The sequence below is a fragment of the Agelaius tricolor genome, unplaced genomic scaffold (genome assembly GCF_023055355.1).
Source record: "Agelaius tricolor isolate 1412-34295 unplaced genomic scaffold, bAgeTri1.0.p SCAF_12, whole genome shotgun sequence".
Lineage (NCBI taxonomy): Eukaryota > Metazoa > Chordata > Aves > Passeriformes > Icteridae > Agelaius > Agelaius tricolor.
The window spans coordinates 23,307,949-23,326,408 of record NW_027269272.1 but is presented as its reverse complement, the minus strand read 5'-3'; the positions used below and the strand labels follow the sequence as shown (position 1 = coordinate 23,326,408).

The 18,460-nt window shown below is 40.6% G+C and overlaps 1 protein-coding gene across 11 annotated transcripts; it reads right to left on the bottom strand.

The window, feature by feature from the left end:
- Positions 1-503: 503 nt before the first annotated feature.
- On the bottom strand, positions 504-18,052 carry ZBBX (zinc finger B-box domain containing). Of its 11 annotated transcripts, XM_071438138.1 has the most exons (20): positions 17,913-18,050; positions 17,479-17,535; positions 17,312-17,379; positions 17,112-17,194; positions 13,930-14,017; positions 13,328-13,441; positions 12,071-12,164; positions 10,941-10,986; positions 10,692-10,801; positions 7,967-8,144; positions 6,981-7,101; positions 6,341-6,477; positions 6,027-6,130; positions 5,612-5,715; positions 4,986-5,017; positions 4,283-4,557; positions 3,500-3,659; positions 2,820-2,975; positions 1,447-1,588; positions 504-787 (listed from the first exon to the last, which is right to left on the bottom strand). In XM_071438138.1, the coding sequence occupies exons 5-20, from the start codon at positions 13,995-13,997 to the stop codon at positions 712-714; spliced, it is 1,917 nt and encodes a 638-aa protein (XP_071294239.1). In that variant the 5' UTR covers positions 13,998-14,017; positions 17,112-17,194; positions 17,312-17,379; positions 17,479-17,535; positions 17,913-18,050; the 3' UTR covers positions 504-711. The 11 variants fall into 11 exon arrangements, 10 of the variants coding, with proteins under 10 accessions (XP_071294239.1, XP_071294234.1, XP_071294235.1 ...); XM_071438133.1 differs by lacking the exon at positions 17,112-17,194 and having other exon boundaries at positions 17,879-18,052; XM_071438134.1 differs by lacking the exon at positions 17,112-17,194 and having other exon boundaries at positions 3,500-3,653; positions 17,879-18,052.
- Between the last annotated feature and the right edge of the window lie 408 nt (positions 18,053-18,460).

Below are 18,460 nucleotides of genomic sequence, written 5' to 3'. Positions count from 1 at the left end.
ACCAACCAGGAGGATTTGAACTGCATTTCCTCTTTGTTCTTTAAATTATCAAAGGCCTGTAAGGCAGTAACTTACAGCACAGCTGGATTTGCCTGGACACAGATCCATCTGAACTGGAATTTTGGAGCAGGGAAAGAAAGGGAATTCACTCCCATTTGATTCTGAGCACAGGTTTGCTGCTGCTCTGGGCTCCCTGCTGCAGTTGGGAAGAAAGGAATGTGGCAGGAGAAGTTCAATGTCCAGTGCAAAGCTGTTAAATTCTATTCTGCAAGGTTCAGTCCCTTCTAAAACATGTGACAAAGGGTACTTGACCTCAGGGACTCCTCCTGTGCTTCTCACCACAAACCTGATCCTACAGAAACCCCAATTTATCCCATTGATACCCCTGGTGTGCCACTTTCCAGCTTGGCCACATAAAACCACATTTGGAGACACAAAACTCCACCTGCAGACAAGGAAACTTAAATTGAATTAAAAACAATAAATAAAACAATCCTAAAAAATAGCAGCACAAGAGAAGTTCTTTTATTCTGTTGTTTCTTCATAGTAAGAATTTTTAACAAACCAAATCAAGAAGTTTTCAAGAAGTTTTAATGACAACTTTGCAGAATATTCCTTAGTAAATGATGTCTTGAGCAGAACTTAAAACACCTCTTGATCCTCTTGGTTCTGAACCATGCAAAGGTGGAGACAGAACTGACTTTTCCATGTTCACTGCAATGCCAGAACCTGCTGTTTGTCCTCCAGAATTGCTTCCTCAGCATCCATTTGGCTTTCCTCCCAGTCCCTGAAAAGAAACACACCCCAGTGATTTCCAGTGCCTCCAATTGCCCAAGTTCTCTGCTTTAAGCCCTGCTGACATATGTTCACATGTGTTGAACTAAAAGGCACAACAAAAAGCTTTTCCTGGAGATGTTGGCAGTACAAGCTACTGTAATTCAGCTTTTCCCTCAGTTTCTGTCCCAAATCTCTGAATCAGCTCTAAGCACACAGCATGGAGCTCCCTTCAGTGCTCCTCTGACCCTGCTGGGGAGGAGATCCCAGTGAGAAACCAGTGAGACACAGAACTTCAGCAACTTCCTTTTCTCCAGTCATCTCCTCAGTGTCCAAGGCAAAATAACAAACACATGGTGAGTCACAACCCAAGAATGCAGATGATTATAAGAGATTCACCTCATATATCTGTGTTAATGCACTGAAAAACCCACAATCCCCAAATTTATCATTTGGAGTCCAAACAACAAAATAAATCCCTCAGTTCTGACTCTGAGCTGCCTGAGAGGGGGCTTAGAACACCAAGACACCACACAGGTCATGCTGACTTTAATTGTGCTTTACCTGCTAATAGCAAGAGAGCTGGGGCTGGTTTTATTTCAGTTCTGACATGGTTGGCATCTTGAATAATCTAAAATGTCATAAAAAACACAGCCAGCAAGTTGAACTTACCCAAAAATATCAAATGGGTCGTGGTCTTTCAGCTCCAGGGTGCTCTGGAAATCTGCATTTCCAGAGATCTTCTCCATGGCTCTGCTGGAGGAGGTTCCATCTTCACAAGCTAAGCTGGAATGATTTTCATGGCCTGAAATGTCTTAGGAGCAAATATGAACAAAAAGATGCAGTATCCTCATTACCAGCTTGAAAAAAATTCAAACTATTGAAAAAAAAACTTGCCATTAAACGTCTCACACCAACTGTAGCTAATGAAAAATATCACTACAAATTAAGATTGTACTTTCCAAAGTATTTGTAAGTTCTTTATTAACACCTATAAATTCACCACCTCCTACTTCAGAAGTATCTTTCAGAAAAGAAATACATGATTTAAGTATTCTGCACAATGCCACAAATTTTGTGTGAGGGGAGACACTGAATGATTGCAGAAAGCTCTGAAGTTTGGTTCTTTTTTTTTTTTTAATTTAAACTAACATGAATAAAATATAGACCCTTTCCAATATTTTCCTGGGATTCAAAATTGACAGCTTCGATTTCTGCACACAGCATTATTTAAATTAAAATGTCAGCCTGGTTGCTCCTGATGTGAGAAATAATGCAGAGCTACATTTCTTGGGATGGAGACAGTTGAAATTGAGAAAGGTAACACAAAAGTGCAGATACAGTTATTACTTGTGTCCCTGTTTCCTTGAGTTCATATAATCAGACTTGCTCCTGTAGCAGAAGAAATCCTTTATTAGATCACTCCCAAATTGTACCAGAGACTGCCAACACACACAAATACAGAAACTTCTTCTAGAGGGTTTGTTCTCTAAATATTCAAGCTAAGAGTGGAGTAAAAGGGCAGCAGCAGAAGCAGAAACTAAGCTAAATACAAAGAATTCTTGGTGAGAGCTGAAGAGAGGTATTTTTTAACTCCAAAGCCTATTCAAAAAAACACTAAAATACAAATATACAAAAAAATATAATAATAATATAATATATAAAATAAATAATAGTATATTAATAATAATAAAATATATAGAATATATAAAATAAAAATATATGAATATATATTTATATATAAAATATATTATCTATAATATATAAAAATATATATAAAATATATAATATATATATAAAATAATATATAATATATATATAATAATATATATATAAAATATATATATATATATATATATAAAATAAAAAGCCTGTTAAAAAAAACCCAAAATACAAATACACAAATGAAGATATAGAAATGACCGACTGAAACAAAATTTAATTTTCCAATTTTAATTGTGGAAAATTAAAATTTTGTGGAAAATTTTCTTTTTCCACAATTAAAATTAACCTAATTAGGTTCTCAGAGCTGTGGCTGTGCCTACCTGGCCATGGCATCCAAGCTGCCATCAGGTGAGAAAGTTGATTTTGAGCCTGGAAAGCTTTTGCAGCTCTGTTCAGCTGACTTTCCAAGACACCTTGAACTACAGAGTCATCAGCACATTCACTCAGGCTCCTCTCAGAAACCCACTGCTCATCTCCTGAAATCCAACATTATTACAGCAAATTATTGGCAGGTTTTGTGTTAATATGCATTTAAATGCAGCAAATATAGGAACAGTAATGTGCAGATTAAAGAAGACACACAACAATTTTTTTTACAGATATGCAACAGGCTAAAAGCCTGGTTTCAAGTGATAGATTTAATCAGATTAATGATGTTCACTTCTTGTTTCATATACACCATGGAAAGCAATAGGAACTTCATGGAACTCTATTATCAGGGGATATACCAATATAAATAATTACATTTGTATTATATTATATATTATACATAATACATACTATAATAAATATAATCATATACAGTTTAATCATAATTATAAAGATTAATTTTATGGCACTAGGCTGCCTCAAAGTAGGGAATTTATTTTCTCCTTGCCCAGCACCACTTATGTGGCATGGCTGTCACCCTGAAGTGACTCCTAAAGCAAGCTGGATGGAAGGGAACTGTAAAAAGATGATAAATATGTATATTTTTGAGGATTTATTCACACAACAGTACCTGGAAAAGGGACACTCCTGTCCCTAGGGCTGGAGGCAGCAGGCAGGGAAGAAGGGGCCTCCAGCTTTTCTTGTTTAGGGTTTGCACCTACAACAAAGAAACCTTCAAGTCCCTGATATGATGCAGAACCACATTTCTGTCTTTTGGCTACATCCTGTAACTTGAATAAAACAGAGAGATTACAAACAGGAAACTTTATAATTGCCCCAGCAAGTTTAGATTAATAAAATGCTCTTTTGATAGAGCACAGACTGATTTGGACAGCCAGCTGTAATAGATATTCATGAGGATGATGTTTTTGCTCAAGATATGCTTGAAAATCCTAAAAACTTCTCATGTTGTGAGAGCTTCAGTCTGTTCTTTCACTAGGGACATGAAAAGCAGATTTTCTTTGTGTTCACTTTTAGGTACATAAAGGAAGGTGACCACTGTTCACCAATGACTCCAAATCAATGTCCTAACCTTTTCCATCTTTTGTTTTTGCTTTTAATTTTATTTTCAGCAAATGAGGATCTGAATAATTTGTTAGATAAGATAGAGCACCATTTTTGGTCATTCAGACAAGAGGTGAAGTACTGTCAATACAAACATGGGAAGAGCTGCTCCTCCAACACCTTTTTTATGTCTGAGAAGTTTTTGAAGCTAAACAGAAAACCTGGCACCACAAAGTGGAGCCCTTCATCCCCTACATATCAAATATGGCAGGCAGTGACAATCCCCTAAATCTAAAGGGATAAAGCACCATTCCTAATTTATTCAGCAATTAAAGACACCGTCACTTACTGCTGAAGATTTTGCAGTTCCAGGCAGGACCAAGCTCTGGGTGTTGCAGTCCCTGCCCAGTTCTTGTGGCTCTCTCCTGCTCTGCTGCAGTTCTGTCTCCAGACCCCTGCTGCTCCTCAGGGCAGCCCCAGTGGGATCTTTGCTCACCCCCTCAGTGGGCTCAGAGATCTCCTCAGCAAGTCCACAGGAGCCCAGGGATCCTCTCCCAGCCTTGGGTTCAATGCTCTCCTCCTGCACTGCATCTATTTCAAGATCACTGCAGACAATCAGTTTTTCTATAGAAGTACAACAAAATCATGGAAATAGCAATACTTGTAATGAATATTAATTATAAACTGCAAGTCAACTGTCTTTTCTTCATGAATTTATAAAATACAAAATCTCCACTAAAGCTAAAGAAAGGCAATTGTGGAAATTTATTAAAATTTCCTTAAAAGCATTATAAAGTTTGAAATCCATCTTAGCAGGCTGTGAATGATTCTGTAAGCTGGTTTTCTTTGTTATAGGTATTTATCACAGTGCTCACACAGCCCATCAAACTGCAATCAAATCAAATTGTGATAGCCCAGAGAATGGGACATAATTTAATGATCTTTAATTATTTTTCAGCCCACTGTAGTTGACTACCCCTAACCTATATGAGAAACATAAATGTGTTCAGTTTATCAATTTTCATAAAAAGAACTTAACTTCTCACATTTACCTTGAGAAATTTCTTTAGGAGAAACAGGATTTCTGTTGAGAGGAAAAAGTAAAAACTATTAAGTTTCAGCTGAGGAAGTTAAATGGAAAGAAGACTTTCCCATTATACCCATTTCACTTTTAAGGGGCTGGTTCTGTGTCCTAGTCTGCAAATGCTGAGCTTTGGTAGAGGAGGGGAAAAGAGCAGAAAGATACAAAAAGCAAACCAGGTCACAGTTAATCCAATAAGTGTTGGGAGACCAGAAGAATTGCAGATGTATCAGTTATTGTTTTTGTCTGGAATTACAAGGTCAGTTAAGTAAGAGTATCTTCAATGTGCAGAGCACTGATCCATGGTAAAATCTGCATGTGAATTCCTGATCCTGCTGAGGTAAGAGCTCAGAAAAGAGAATTTTACTACAATTCAGGACAGGCAAGTGCAAAGAAATGCATCTTACCCATATGGGTTAGGATTTCAAGGTGATGCCTCTCTAGTTACAGGCAGTTAATATTCCTTAGTGGCTTTGAAATACTGCACACATAACTCAAATCTAACTGCCTGTAGAGGCAAAGAAAAGCCTCCATTTCTCAGGAACTAGCACAAATTTGGGATTATTTCCTCTCCCACAGTCTCTGCATTCCTGATACCTTCCACCCTCCAGTGGGTCAGTTTTTCCTTGCTTATTCATTCCCACATCTCCAGTTTCCTCCACTGAAGAGTCTGAAGATTCTTCCAAGTCCTCACTCTGAGACTGAATAAAGAACAAAAATAAAAAATAAAAATTTTAAAAATAAAGAAAAAAATTTAAGACTGCTGAGAAGCTGCCAGACTTTATTTGTGTATAAATCCCATACAGTGCAGGTTCCTGAACACAACAGAAAAAAAGCACAGGGAACTTTTGGAGCTATCAGTTTTCCTCATTTGTATGGAAAACAAACAATGCACCAGTGTTCCTCCTTATTGGAAGTTATTTAACTGCTGCTACTTTAAACATTTAACAGATCAAAACTTGAACAAATCAGTTCATTGTTGAGACTCATCAAGTCCTTTACCAGTACTCACATCATCAAGGAACTCAATTTGCAAAGAGGACTCTGCATTTTCAGAAACAGTGTTGGATTCTTCAGCTCTATAAATAGATGCCCAGTATTTCTTCACCTCTTCATCTGTGAAATATAAATAATTTCATGCATTTCAGTTTTTCCTGTGCAAAACACACTCAAAAATGCAACGTTTTTGTTCATTATGGAAAACCCACAAATTTCTCCTTTTATTATTGCTTTTGGCAAACTGGTTAAGAGTGGAAATGCTCAGCAACCATAGAAAAATCTCAAGGAAAAGGTATTTTGGATTGAATAAATGGAAATCTGTTACACCTGTTAACTCCTCAATGTCATCATCATCATCATCATCTCCTTGTCCTCCTCCTTCAGCCCCATCCTGTTGAACACTCAGGGCTTGCACAGGCCTTGAATCTTTCATGCAACTTGCAAAAAATTGATCAACTGGAGTTCTGAAACAGGGAAAAAAGATAAAAATCAATCTTAAAAAGTCATACTTTTAAAAATATATCACAAAAAAAAGGAAAAACCCTACCAGCCAATTTACTGCAGCAGCATTAACTAACTCCTCCTAACTTCATTGAGGTGACTTTGCTTCTCAAGAACTCATAAAACAACTCTGTAATGTCCACAAAAGAATCCTGGAAACTCCTTTTCTCTATAAAACTCCTGTAGCAATTGCCCCAAAATCAAGTAGCCAAATATCATTACCAGTCTTCAAATTCCACAATAAACTGAGAGCAAAGAGAATCTCTCTAAATACTTCCTTTGCAGGAATTCTGAGCTATCAAGTGATCAAGTGTGGTTATAATCATTATTTTATTAAAACAAATCTCCCTGTATACACTCCCCTTGACTCTTGATAATATATCTAATATTTTAAAAGTTTCATTTGGATTTTTGTTAATTCGGTATCTCTGAATTCTCTCATTAGGAGCAGCAAATGCAACAATACCTTCTGTATTTCTTCAGCAGGAGTTTCTCCATGTAGCTCAGGCCATCCTTCTGGAATTCCACGTGGATGGGTTCCTTCAGAGCACTAACATTGGTCTGTACCTCACAATTCCCCACAGCTTCTGTCAGAGTTATTTGAAAAAAGAAATACAGCTGTTTAGCATTATAAATGTCCTCTTCACCTACATTGTTTTTGAATGAACATCACATTGAGCCTGCTTAGTTCAGTCTTCACATAACTCCAAAATTTAAATGGCCAGCAATATTATATTTACAGAACACAGGCAGTATTGGGAGCAGCCATAAAAACTCATCTATTACAGATTACACACTGCAGCCATAGAAAGAGTGGGGGAGATGGAAATCCGTGACTCCACAGATCAAAATCCCACAGAAAAGGAGAAAAAAAGGAAAAAAATCAGTTTAACATTATTTTGTACAAAAAGGCACAGAGAAAAACCACCATCCGTGGACTAGAGGAACAAGACACAGATTGGATTTGCACAAATCCAATCAGACCAGAGGAATTTTCCATATTTTTCCATGCATACTTCAGCTGATTGCAGCTTTTCACTGGGACAAAGAAATATTAAGAGCCTGTGGAAGGCAAGCAGAAAATGTACTTGGATAGAACACACAAAATCCTGAGCCCTGCACATTCCTTGCCTCAGTTTGAAACTGGTTTTATGTTTGAGCATTGCAGCTCATGCTGAAGAGCCACGTGAGACACAAAGCCATGGGAGAGTACAGGGGCATGGGCTGGACATCCTGGCCACTGCCAGGGATCATTACAAAAACTGAGCTAAACACCCTGAATAGCATTAAAAAAACCCCTTCAGAGATGATTGTTATTAATGAAGACACACTGAGAAAAAGTAAAATGGGTTTTCTTAGCTTCACATAATATCTGCCTTCATTAATCTAAAATCTAACTCTCCCAAAGGGCTCCTAATGTAGTTAAAATGTCCTAACCAGAACAAACCATACCTGATGGGACCTCCCTGGCACACAGGCCTCCTCCAGGACCACTCTCACCTCTCCTCCACTGAAGCAAAGCTTCCTGGAAAGACTCTGCAGATGCCCTCTCATCAAAGGCACCACTCAGCAGCAATCCTTGGTCCTGCTGCTTCCCAGGGCTCGCGCTGGTTGATGCTGAGGCTGGTTCCTAAATCAGTTCCACAACGTTACTGATAAAGCATCTCTGAGGAGCAGCAGCATTTTTAGTGTCAGCTGTGGAACTGCAGCACTCACTTAGCTGGGCTCTGCTGAGCTACCTGGTAATCAAGATCACTCCTATTTTATATGATCCTGCTCACAATTAACTGCAAAAATCTATCAAGAACTAAATAAGAAAGGCAAAGTTTTTATTACCAGACACACAAAACCCCTGCTTTTAAAGGTTTCTGGTATCAGAGCAGTGGCCATGGACACCCACATCCCATGTTTTGGATATAAAGCCATGGACACCACCTGTAGGAAGGGATTAAATGAGGCACTTAATGCAGCATGTCTCATTTAAAGGAATTTATGAGCTATGTGCTTTACTAATGAAGAGCTGCTTATTGAAGCTTCCCAGTGGACAGGGGCACATCTGGAGAGGTCAGCAAGAGGAAAATGGTCATTTAAGGGGCTAACTGGGATAGCCATTAATACAGCAGTCCAGGGAAGTCCAAACTGTAATTGATGAGATTGATTAAAAACAGCTACAAAAGGAGAAAAACACTCCTACACTGGGACTTTCAACACAGTGGTTTTGCAACCTTTATAGGAACAAATTACTGTGAAAGGTTTTCATTACAAACTCTTGGATTATTATCAAGCAAAACCACGAAATAATCAATGTATTTATAGAAAAAAATCCTTTGTCTACACATTCTCCAAGTGAGTGACCTGCTCTTACCACAACAAAGCAGCAAAGGTACAGGCAGAAAGATGAGAGTCAAACATGGTAGCCATGATATTTTCTGAAAAATCCTTCCCTTAGGATTTTTTTCTCCTGAGAAGCTGAGAGGCCTCAGGAACAAAATGCAACCAATGGTTATCTGCTGCTGTGGAATGCAACAGGTGCATCTGGGATTGGTCCCATGTGGTTGTGTCTAATTAATGAGCAATCACAGTCCAGCTGTCCAGAATGCCTCAGTCAGTCATAACCCTCTGTTATCATTCTTTCTGATGAAGTCATATCTTCTACTCTTTTAGTATGGTTTTAATATAATATATATGATAAAATAATCAATGAAGCCTTCTAAAACATGGAGTCAACATTCTCATCTCTTCCCTCACCCTAAGACCCCTGCGAACACCATCACAAAACATCAGCAGCCCCTACACCCTCAGGATGTTTTCCCAAACCCTTCTTTCCACCTGCTTTAACTGATCCAGGGACTGGCTGCACATCCAATGGCACCTGTGGCTCCAAAAGCAATAAACAGTGGCTGTTAAAGGTGTCAGTATCCGCACATCCAGGGCACTCCCCCATCCCCTTACTGCAGTGCGGGGTGAGCACGGCACGAAGTTCACTGTGTGAACAGAAGATCAGCAGGGAACAACTCCAGCGACTGGCAGCTCACTTCCCCGCAGCAGCGCGGATTTCCAGCCCCGTTCTTGCTCCGGCTGGATCCCTGCCAGCGCGGGGTTCCCCGGGATCCGCGCTCCGGGATCCGCAGCGTCCCGCGGGGGCGCAGCGCCCTCGAGCGGCCGTCACCGGCACTGCAGCCGCCCCCGCGCTCCGGGGATCGCTCCGGGGCCGGGAGCGCTCCCCAAAAACCGCTGGGAAAAAACAAAACACGCGCGATGTGCGCTGCTGGGAGTGTGCCAGGGTCTTTGTTGAATGAAATTAGGAGCACGGAAGCAAAATCCCCGCGGTTTTTTTGTTGGCAAGTTTTCTTAAATTTCAAATCCGCGCGTATTTTTTCCCCAAAGGAAAAGCGTTACAAAGAGATGCACAAAATATCAGTTCCTTTTGAGGGTTATTAAACCATCTCCAACTGGTTTAATAAAAATGGGGAAAAGAAATCACATCGTGTATTAGAGAGAGATCTCCCTCCACACCCTAAGAGAAATTATACTTTTTTAGAATAAAAATGTTCTTTTCTTATTCAACAGTGGAACGTCACATAAATTACTTTAAAATCGAGTTGTATGAGGCTACACCACACTTTGGAGGCTGAGTTTCCTATTTCTTATTTGTTTCCTATTTCCTACTTGCTAATAGGCAAAAATACCCTTATTAAATGGAAATCACCTAGTACTTGATAATAGAAACTGCCACTATAACACAGCTAACAAGGTGCCAGCTTGGAAATCAGTCAGAATTCAACACATGCTTTACGTAAGGATTTAAAATTACAAAATATTCATGGACCACTTAATTTTGGCCCCCTTTGCCTGCAACCACACATCTTTCTTTAATCACAAAGAAGTGTTCTTTAGTTAAGGATGAGATCAGCCTCCTTCAGCCACGGCCACATGCTGGGCAAGTTAATAAACACCGAGTTTAAATAAATTCTTTAACAGTTACCAGTTAAAGAAGTGGTCACAGTTCTGACAACAGAACCATTTCATCTGTTTCTTGCATTCAGGGAGAGCAGTCTGTAAAATCTCTCTTTACTTTACAGGCACTAAGTAATTATCAGAGAGAGAAAGTGACACAAAAACATTCTACACACATTAAATTGTGTTGCTTTTGAGTTATTTTTAACCATTTACTTACCAGCAGCCCACCCTTTATTTCAGGTGGTCCATAGCCCACCCCCTTCACTCCCAACTTCTCATGAGCTACAACATTTCCTCTTTTAGGCTTGACTGGTTTTTTCACTGGCTCTGAAACAAAACAAACAAAAATCTCAACTAATCCAGTGTTCCACTCTCTGATTTCTTCAGTGTTTAATTGCAGCAACCTCTACAAAGCAATAATCTATCAGAAGTTTAAGTTTTATTTGGTTAAGGAAGATGCCTTTACCTTGAATCTGTTTGAGTACTTGTAACTTCACTCTTTGTGGAGAAACCTAGAGGAAAGAATATTTCCATATATCTGTATGAGGTTTTAATGCTAATGAACAAACAGCAAGTTTTACAGAATGAAAATTATTTTAGGGAAATAGGGCATGCATTTAAAGAGAAAACTCCATTAATTGCTCATGACAGCCATGAAGCCCAGGACCAGTTTCCCTCCCCAGACACGAAACATTGTCCACCTTGCCCTTCCATGATTTAACATCCCAGTAATTCATAATTTCAGCATTTTTTCTCCTCAGTTTTCCCCTGCAAACTGAGTTCATCCAGCAGCCACACTACCCCTCACTCACCCCTTATTTTAATTTTGCTGTTTTTAAAGTTCTGCCCATTCATCTCCTCAGCCACCCCAGCTGAAACCTCAAGTCCTTGAAGCAGCAACAGCTACGAGTTCCTTGTCTCAGAGAATGGGGAAGGGAAAGAGGTGTGTAAAGAAAACCTTTTCATTCTGATCCTCTCCTCTCACAGACAAGGAGGCAATTCTATTGAGTTCTCATTTTCTGCCAGTTTAAAAAATTTGCCACAGATTTTTCCAAAAGAAGATAAGTACCCCATTTGTACTTACTGAAGAAAAAACCAGATTTTTCAAAGATTTAGCAGGAAAGTTCTACATCCCTTCTTTTTAGGTCTGAGCAAGGATGTCATAAAACAAGAGGCAATATAACTGAGTTAAAGACTTGAACTGTGGTGTATTTTATCTGGGAAGGCAGAGAATTTGCACTCCAAGTTTCACCCAAAGCCTTTCAGTATTTCAGATCCATCCTGGGCACCAGCCAGCCAAAGCCAGGCTCCTGATGAGTTCCAGCACTACCAGTGCCACTCTTACAGGATTAAATCTGTAGGAGCAGGGATAATTTGCTGTTTATTGCAACTGATCACCCAACAAAATTTGATGTTCCTCCAGCTCAAAGGGAATCAGAAGCTTGGCAGGGAAAAATAAGCAGTCAGGAATTTTACTCTGATGGGGCTCAACCTCTTGGTTTTGCAGTATTTGAAATGTTCCTGTTCTGCAGCAAAAATCCAGTTCTAAATCTTGTTTTACTTTAGATAGCTTTACTTGCAAATATGGTTTCCTACCTTTTTCCTGTTTTCATTATTTTGTGCCACAGTTCGGGTTTGGGGGGTCCTTGGTCCTGCCTGCCCAGATTTCCAATGATAAGCACCCAACTTCCTACAAACCAAGGCAAGAAAATACTTCAGAATTCAGCCTTCTGCAAGCAAGAGAAGCACAAAAATTTTCCTTCAGCTTGTTAAATATGAACAAAACATCACAAAAATAAAATTCTTCTCTACAGGACAATCAAGTTCCCAAAAGCACAAATACTCTCTTCCACTGAAACCTGCTTCAAGTCTCCTTTAAAAGCAGCAAATACAACAAATGTGTGAGAAAGTGCTTATCTTTAAGCCGTTAAATTGGTCCAAGTTTATAAACTTAAAAAAAAAAAAGAAAAACTTATCAATTCTCAAAGGTTGGTTTCAGAAGAATAAAAACAAAAGTACATTTTGTGTGAGCCTTCATTGTCCCAGTTTACTGCAGGACTTGATCCAGCACTGCTAACAATGCAGGAACTCTCAGATCCTTTCCAGCCCAAACCACTCCACGATTGCAGTGCTGCAAATGCCAAAGCCTCCTGTCCTTGGAGCTCAGCACTGCCACCCTATCAGGGGCTGCAGGGACAAGGCCTTGAGAACAAACCAACAACACCATGGAGACAAAAGTGCCACACATCCCCTGGAAAACACTGCCCCAGCAGCTCAGGGCAGTGCTCACAGAGCTGCCAACAGCTCAGCAGCACCAAGGCATCCAAAGCCAAGGCATTTGCATTCCCAGCAGGCAGAAACTCAAGGAAAAGGAAGCAGGTGTTGCAGGAATTTGCCAACACTCAGAGTGACTCAGATTGAAACCTCACCCCAGCATTTGCCTCGTTACACTGTGCCTGGTTCCAAGGCCTGTTTGCCACCATGCAGGAGAGGCCTCCCTGGGAAGCCACGCAAATGTAAAAGGGGATCAAAAATATATCAAAAATATCAACAGCATCCTCTGCAGAAACACCAGAAATAAACAAGGAGAAACTACTCTGTCTCCTGTTTGAAAACTAAGGGGACAAATCCAGCCAGCCAGGAGAAAAAGGGAGAGGGAATAAATGAGGAAAACAGATCAAATATCATCAAAGTCATAAGGAAGCAAGTTTAACATTGGGAAGAAATATTCAGTCTCCTCTCTGCAATCTAACTGTAAATTCCAAACTTTACAAAAGATCCCACATGGGGAGTTGGAGGTGTGGAGGGAGCATCTCACTGGATTCCTTTTTTCCAGAGAGAAACTGAACCTACCTCCTCTCTTCTTTTTCTCTGCTCATGTTTGACTGCAGCTGCAATAATCTCCTCTCCATCTCTTTGTTTTCTGCTTCTAACTGAGCTTTCTCCAGCTGCAATTCCTTGACAGTTCTGGAGGAAATAGTGAAATATTCATTAGAAGTCACCTGGAAGTCAGTAAGGTATCTGAAGAACTTTAAAGAAGCTGGAAAATTTGTCATTATAGCCATGTCCCTCCTGTATCTCCCAGCAGGACTGAAAACAGCTCTGGAAAATTTAGGACAGGTCAAGTGCAAATTCCAACAAACAAACTGATACAACTGTGCCTGTACTCAAAGGTTTGGGGTATAATTATATTAAAACAAACAATCCACTGATTTCTTTAGTGTGCTTGTGTTATCCAGTGGATACACAGGGTTGGTCATAAAACCTATAATTTAATCAGGAAGTAGATTAAAGCCTGAGAAAAGAAAGGCTTGTGGATAAAAGCATAGAGAAATGCTAGAAAAGAAACACATCATGATTCTTCTTGCTCTTCCATTCTTTCAGTTAATGTTGCATTAAACTTATTAAAAACTATGAAAGCACATCTCAATCCCAATCAGATTGAAGGCACTTACTTTGTTTTTAATCTCACTGAGGTTCCAGCTTTTGAGCCTGGGAGAATTACAAAATCATTGACATTCATGATGCCCAGTACAACTTCTCCTAAAAGAAGAGAATTTCGAGGATTTAGAGTTAGGAACCTGTTGGAATGGGAATTTGATTGAAATTAAAACAGTAAAAAACTCATTACACATCCAAAACCACTCATATATAGAGGGAAATGGAGCACAAAACTTGTTTATATGAAGTGCCAATAAAATCCTAGAGCAACTGAAAATTAAATTTAACTGGGAAAAAAACCCTTTTTTTATTACATTTATGATACCAGGGAAAAGATTTCCTTGGCTGTTTCATTTGGGCAATTCCCTAAAGTTCATGTGCAAGCAGATTAATATTAACTAAAACACAGCTTTCTTGAACCAAAACTAGAGAAAGCACCAAGGAGAGGAAAATTGTACCAATGGCTATGAAGTGAAACCATCTCACCTGATTTGGGAAGATAAATTCCTTCTGTCACAGACAAATTGATACAGAGGAACACAATAACTCACAGAGCAGAGCTAATCCCTCCTCTCAAGACTTCAGTGGTATTTTGAATACTTGATTTTTTTCTTCAAGTATTTTGAATACTTGATTTTTTTAATTTTTTTTTTTTTTTACCCAGGTTGTAAAAAGAAAATACTCTTCCAAAAAAAGCAAATTCATACAGCAGGGGGTTTAAATTGAGGGTGAACATCCAGAGCCTTGCTGGGCTGGAATGTTTGTGGGATAAATGCAGCTCAGTGCAAAACTGGGCATTTCCTGCTGCTGCTGGAAATAATGGAAAAAGAATGGAATAATGGCTAATGGAAAAGGAAACAAAAGTTGACAGTGCAGAGACTTAGAGCTGCCAGGGTGCTTGGAAACTCTTCTGTAGCCCATGGATCTCAGCTTCCTGGGGAGAGCAGGACCTAGGGAAATGATAAGGATTGGAAATTTCCCAAATGGAAAACTGCCTGAAATTCAGCATTAATACAGATAAAATGTGCTCAAAAAAATCTCCACCCATGGGCCCAAACACCTCAATGGCACGTGGAAGTTAAAACACCCAGTGCCACAGAACCTAAAATGCAGCATTTCAGTGCTGACAAAGCATCAGATTTGTGCACAAAACATTTTTCTTATTGTGTCACAAAACCCAAGCACTCAATTTTAACATCATTTCAAACAATTTTTCCTTTATCACTTTCCAAGATAAAAGAAGATTTTATTAATTCTGAATAGAATAAAGTTTTTTCTCTTGGCTAATGTGAGCTGGCAGGACCAGCACAGCTGGACAGGAGGAGGTCACACACTGGGTTTGAGGGGCCCAAAGGCTATTTAATAGTAAAATACAGGTCAGCTGAGCAAGCTCAAGGAGGGAAAGTAGTTAATAAAAAAATACCATTTATACAAGTTAACTTTAGCACATTCCACTGAAAGCAAATATTTAAAGGGATAACTTAAAAATGGTGTAATATCAGAGATAAATATCAGAGATGCTGTGTGAGAATATTAGAGATAAAAAGCCCTCCAGATTTTCAAGAACACTGGGTAGAGAGAAAACAGCATCAAATAGTAGATAACAAGGGATAGACAGTGATCAACCTCCTGAAGTATTCTGAGAAAATACAGGAATTATTGAACAGATGAAGCATAAAAACAACTGTTAAACACTGAGACTGGAAGAGTCAAAGTTAAACCCCATGGGGAAATGCACACCCTAAAATATCCCTGAGCTGGGCCCTCAGGGCTGCCAGGGAAGTGCAGCAGAGGCAATCCCAAACTCCTCAGAAATACAATTGGAATTTAAACACACAGAGGGGTTCCCTCTTTCTGTCTGGTTTTTCTTTAATGAATCCCTCTTCTCTCTACTAGGCAACACAATTTGCCAGCGAGGCAAACACTAAAGCACCTCATCAACATAAATAAATCAAGCACTAATTAGCCACATCCTTTCTGCCTGCTCCCCTGCCACACTGGTACTCAAATTTCATCATTCCAGCAGGTTCCTCTGTGCTGATAATGGATGTACAGCTAAAAGTAACAAACCAAAACCTGCTGTTTGAGCTAAACAAAGTTCGAGTCAACTTTAAAGACTACATAGCTAAAGAAACCCAAATTCCACATAGTCTGTGTACCCCAGCTTGGCTCAAGTCTCTTCCTAATCAATGTAAAGACAGGTTTGTAACTTACAGACAGCTGAAGATGGGTGTAGTTTATTTCACACTACAAGAGTTTAACCAGGGCAAATTCCAACAGTTTCCTCACATCAATAAACCCATCAAATCCCGAGGGATGCTGCTGTCTGTGCAATAGCTCACATCCCATTATCAACACCATGAATGTGGATTTCATGCTACACTAACTTCCATCCACTTACCAATACTCAAACCAAATTACTTCCTTTGAAGAATTATTGCAAGTGCATTAAAGAGTTTGTCTATCATCACTCCTCACCCATTTGCTGTTAATTACAACGACAGAGACTTCTGGTCCTTCCAAACATTTAATATTATGCTAGCTACTTTAAAGAAAGAGGAAAAAGAATGACATTAAAAATATAAGAAAAAAAAATTACACGTAAACTTTAATTCAGACATGCTAAAATAATTCCAGCCTTTCAGAATAAATTCATATTCTCCATGCCCCAACATCTGTGACACCAATCATTTCAAACCCCACTTTCTATTTTTAAACCAATTATCTGCTTCTATGTGTAACACTCTATAACACACATGAAGTCAGATCAGGAAAACAACGTGCAACTTACTAAATGCCACTTTCCCTAAGTCATTTTACCATATGTTGCAATTTCACCACACTTTGGAAGGATGCATTATCTTGGTAACTCTGCAAACTCAACACCTCTTTCTATGGTTTCCGTATCTTCACTGTTGTGGTGGTTTGAAACAGTTTGGTTTTTAGTTAAGGGGGGGAAAAAAAAAAACATAGTCAACCCACTGCAACTGTTTAACCAAGAATTGTAATTTCAGCTGTGTTGTAAATAACTTCAAACGCAAAGGCCACGAGCAGGAGCCTTTCCACACAGTCTACTAAAAAAGAAACAAAAAGTAACCAAAAAGAAAAACCGCAACAAAAAAAAAAAAAAAAAACCCACAGAACCCAAAAACCCACCCCACATTACAAAGCACATTTCTCAAGAGAAAAATCTTACCCACAGTATGGAGCTACAGCAGTTCTGCCCCGAGCAGAGCAGGGGAAAAAAAGCAGGTGGGGTGATAAATAACAGATGGGGTGCTAAATAACAGACAAGGTGATAAATAACAGATAAGGTGATAAACAACAGATAAGGTGATAAGCAACAGGTGGGGCGATAAACAACAGGTGGATGATGGCAGCAGAGCCAGAACTTGCCTTTAAAGCTCCGCTCAAGGCCCGCTGTGGGATGGGTCTGCGGGCTGTACTCGGTTCCGATGGTGGCTCTGGGGAAACAGCAGAGCACAAGGGCAGACAGAAAATAAAAGCGTAAAAAGCGCCGTAGTAAAGCTTGGGGCTGTTTGGGTTTTTTTTCCTTTCATTACCGGCGTCCTTTCAAGGCTGATGAAAACTCGGCGGGGCAGGGAAGAACGAACTGTAACCTAAAACCAGAAAGGCGTGAGAGGAGCGATGGAGAGAACAGGGCCAGCTTTGCGGGTGTGTGCCCAGGGCACTGCCGGGCACATTTGGGGCATTTACACAACTCACACCTGCCCCGCTACTCTAAGGGCACTCTCTGGGGGCATTTGCACAACTCACACCTGCCCCGCTACTCTCGGGGCACACTCTGGGGGCATTTACACAACTCACACCGGCCCCGGTACTCTCGGGGCACACTCTGGGTCCATTTACACAACTCACACCGGCCCCGGTACTCTCAGCCTCCCTCGGGCATGGGCTGCGCGCAGGGAGCTTCGGCTCCTGAGGGGAACCCGCAGGGCTCACCCCGGCAGGGGCTGGGGGGCAGCTGAGGGCTCACCCCGGCGGGGTCTGTCGCTGTCGCGGGGGGCTGTCGCTGTCTCGAGGTCTGTCGCTATCCAGGGGCTGTCGCTGTCCCGGTCCCTGTGGTGGTCCCGGCCCCGCCGCCCCTCGATCCCTGAGCGTGGCGCCGTTGCCATGGCAGCGCGGGAGAGTCCATTGAGCGCTGCTGTGGGGGGGGACAAGGGGAGAGATGATTCCATGTGGGGAGCGCAGAGCGCGGCTGAGGGCAGAGCTTTGTTTATCACAGAAGTGCGGAATAAGCTGGGTTAAAAGGAACATTAAAGATCACCCAGTGCCACTGCTGCCGTGGCGGGGGCACTTTCCACTTGTTGCTGGCAGTCCCGCCAAGCCTTGGACGCTTCCAGGGGCTGGGCAGCCACAGCAGGCGCTGTGGGCGCGCTCTGCCAGGGCCTCGCCGCCCTCAGAGGGAACAGCAATTCCCTCCTTATCTAAACCTGCCTTCCCTCAATTTAAAACTATCACCCCCTTGTCCTGTCATCTAAACCCGCCTTTCATCAATTTAAAACTGTCACTCCCTTGTCCTGT

Bases quoted from the DNA above. Each gene is read 5' to 3' on its own strand.
- ZBBX (XM_071438133.1), bottom strand. From the start codon at position 18,051: ATGGCAACGGCGCCACGCTCAGGGATCGAGGGGCGGCGGGGCCGGGAC. The intron at 12,165-13,327 runs GTAGGTTCAGTT...CTTGGTTTGTAG, and splicing joins AGAGAAAAAGAAGAGAGGAG to GAAGTTGGGTGCTTATCATT. The intron at 10,987-12,070 runs GTAGGAAACCAT...TCTTTCCTCTAG, and splicing joins ATAATGAAAACAGGAAAAAG to GTTTCTCCACAAAGAGTGAA.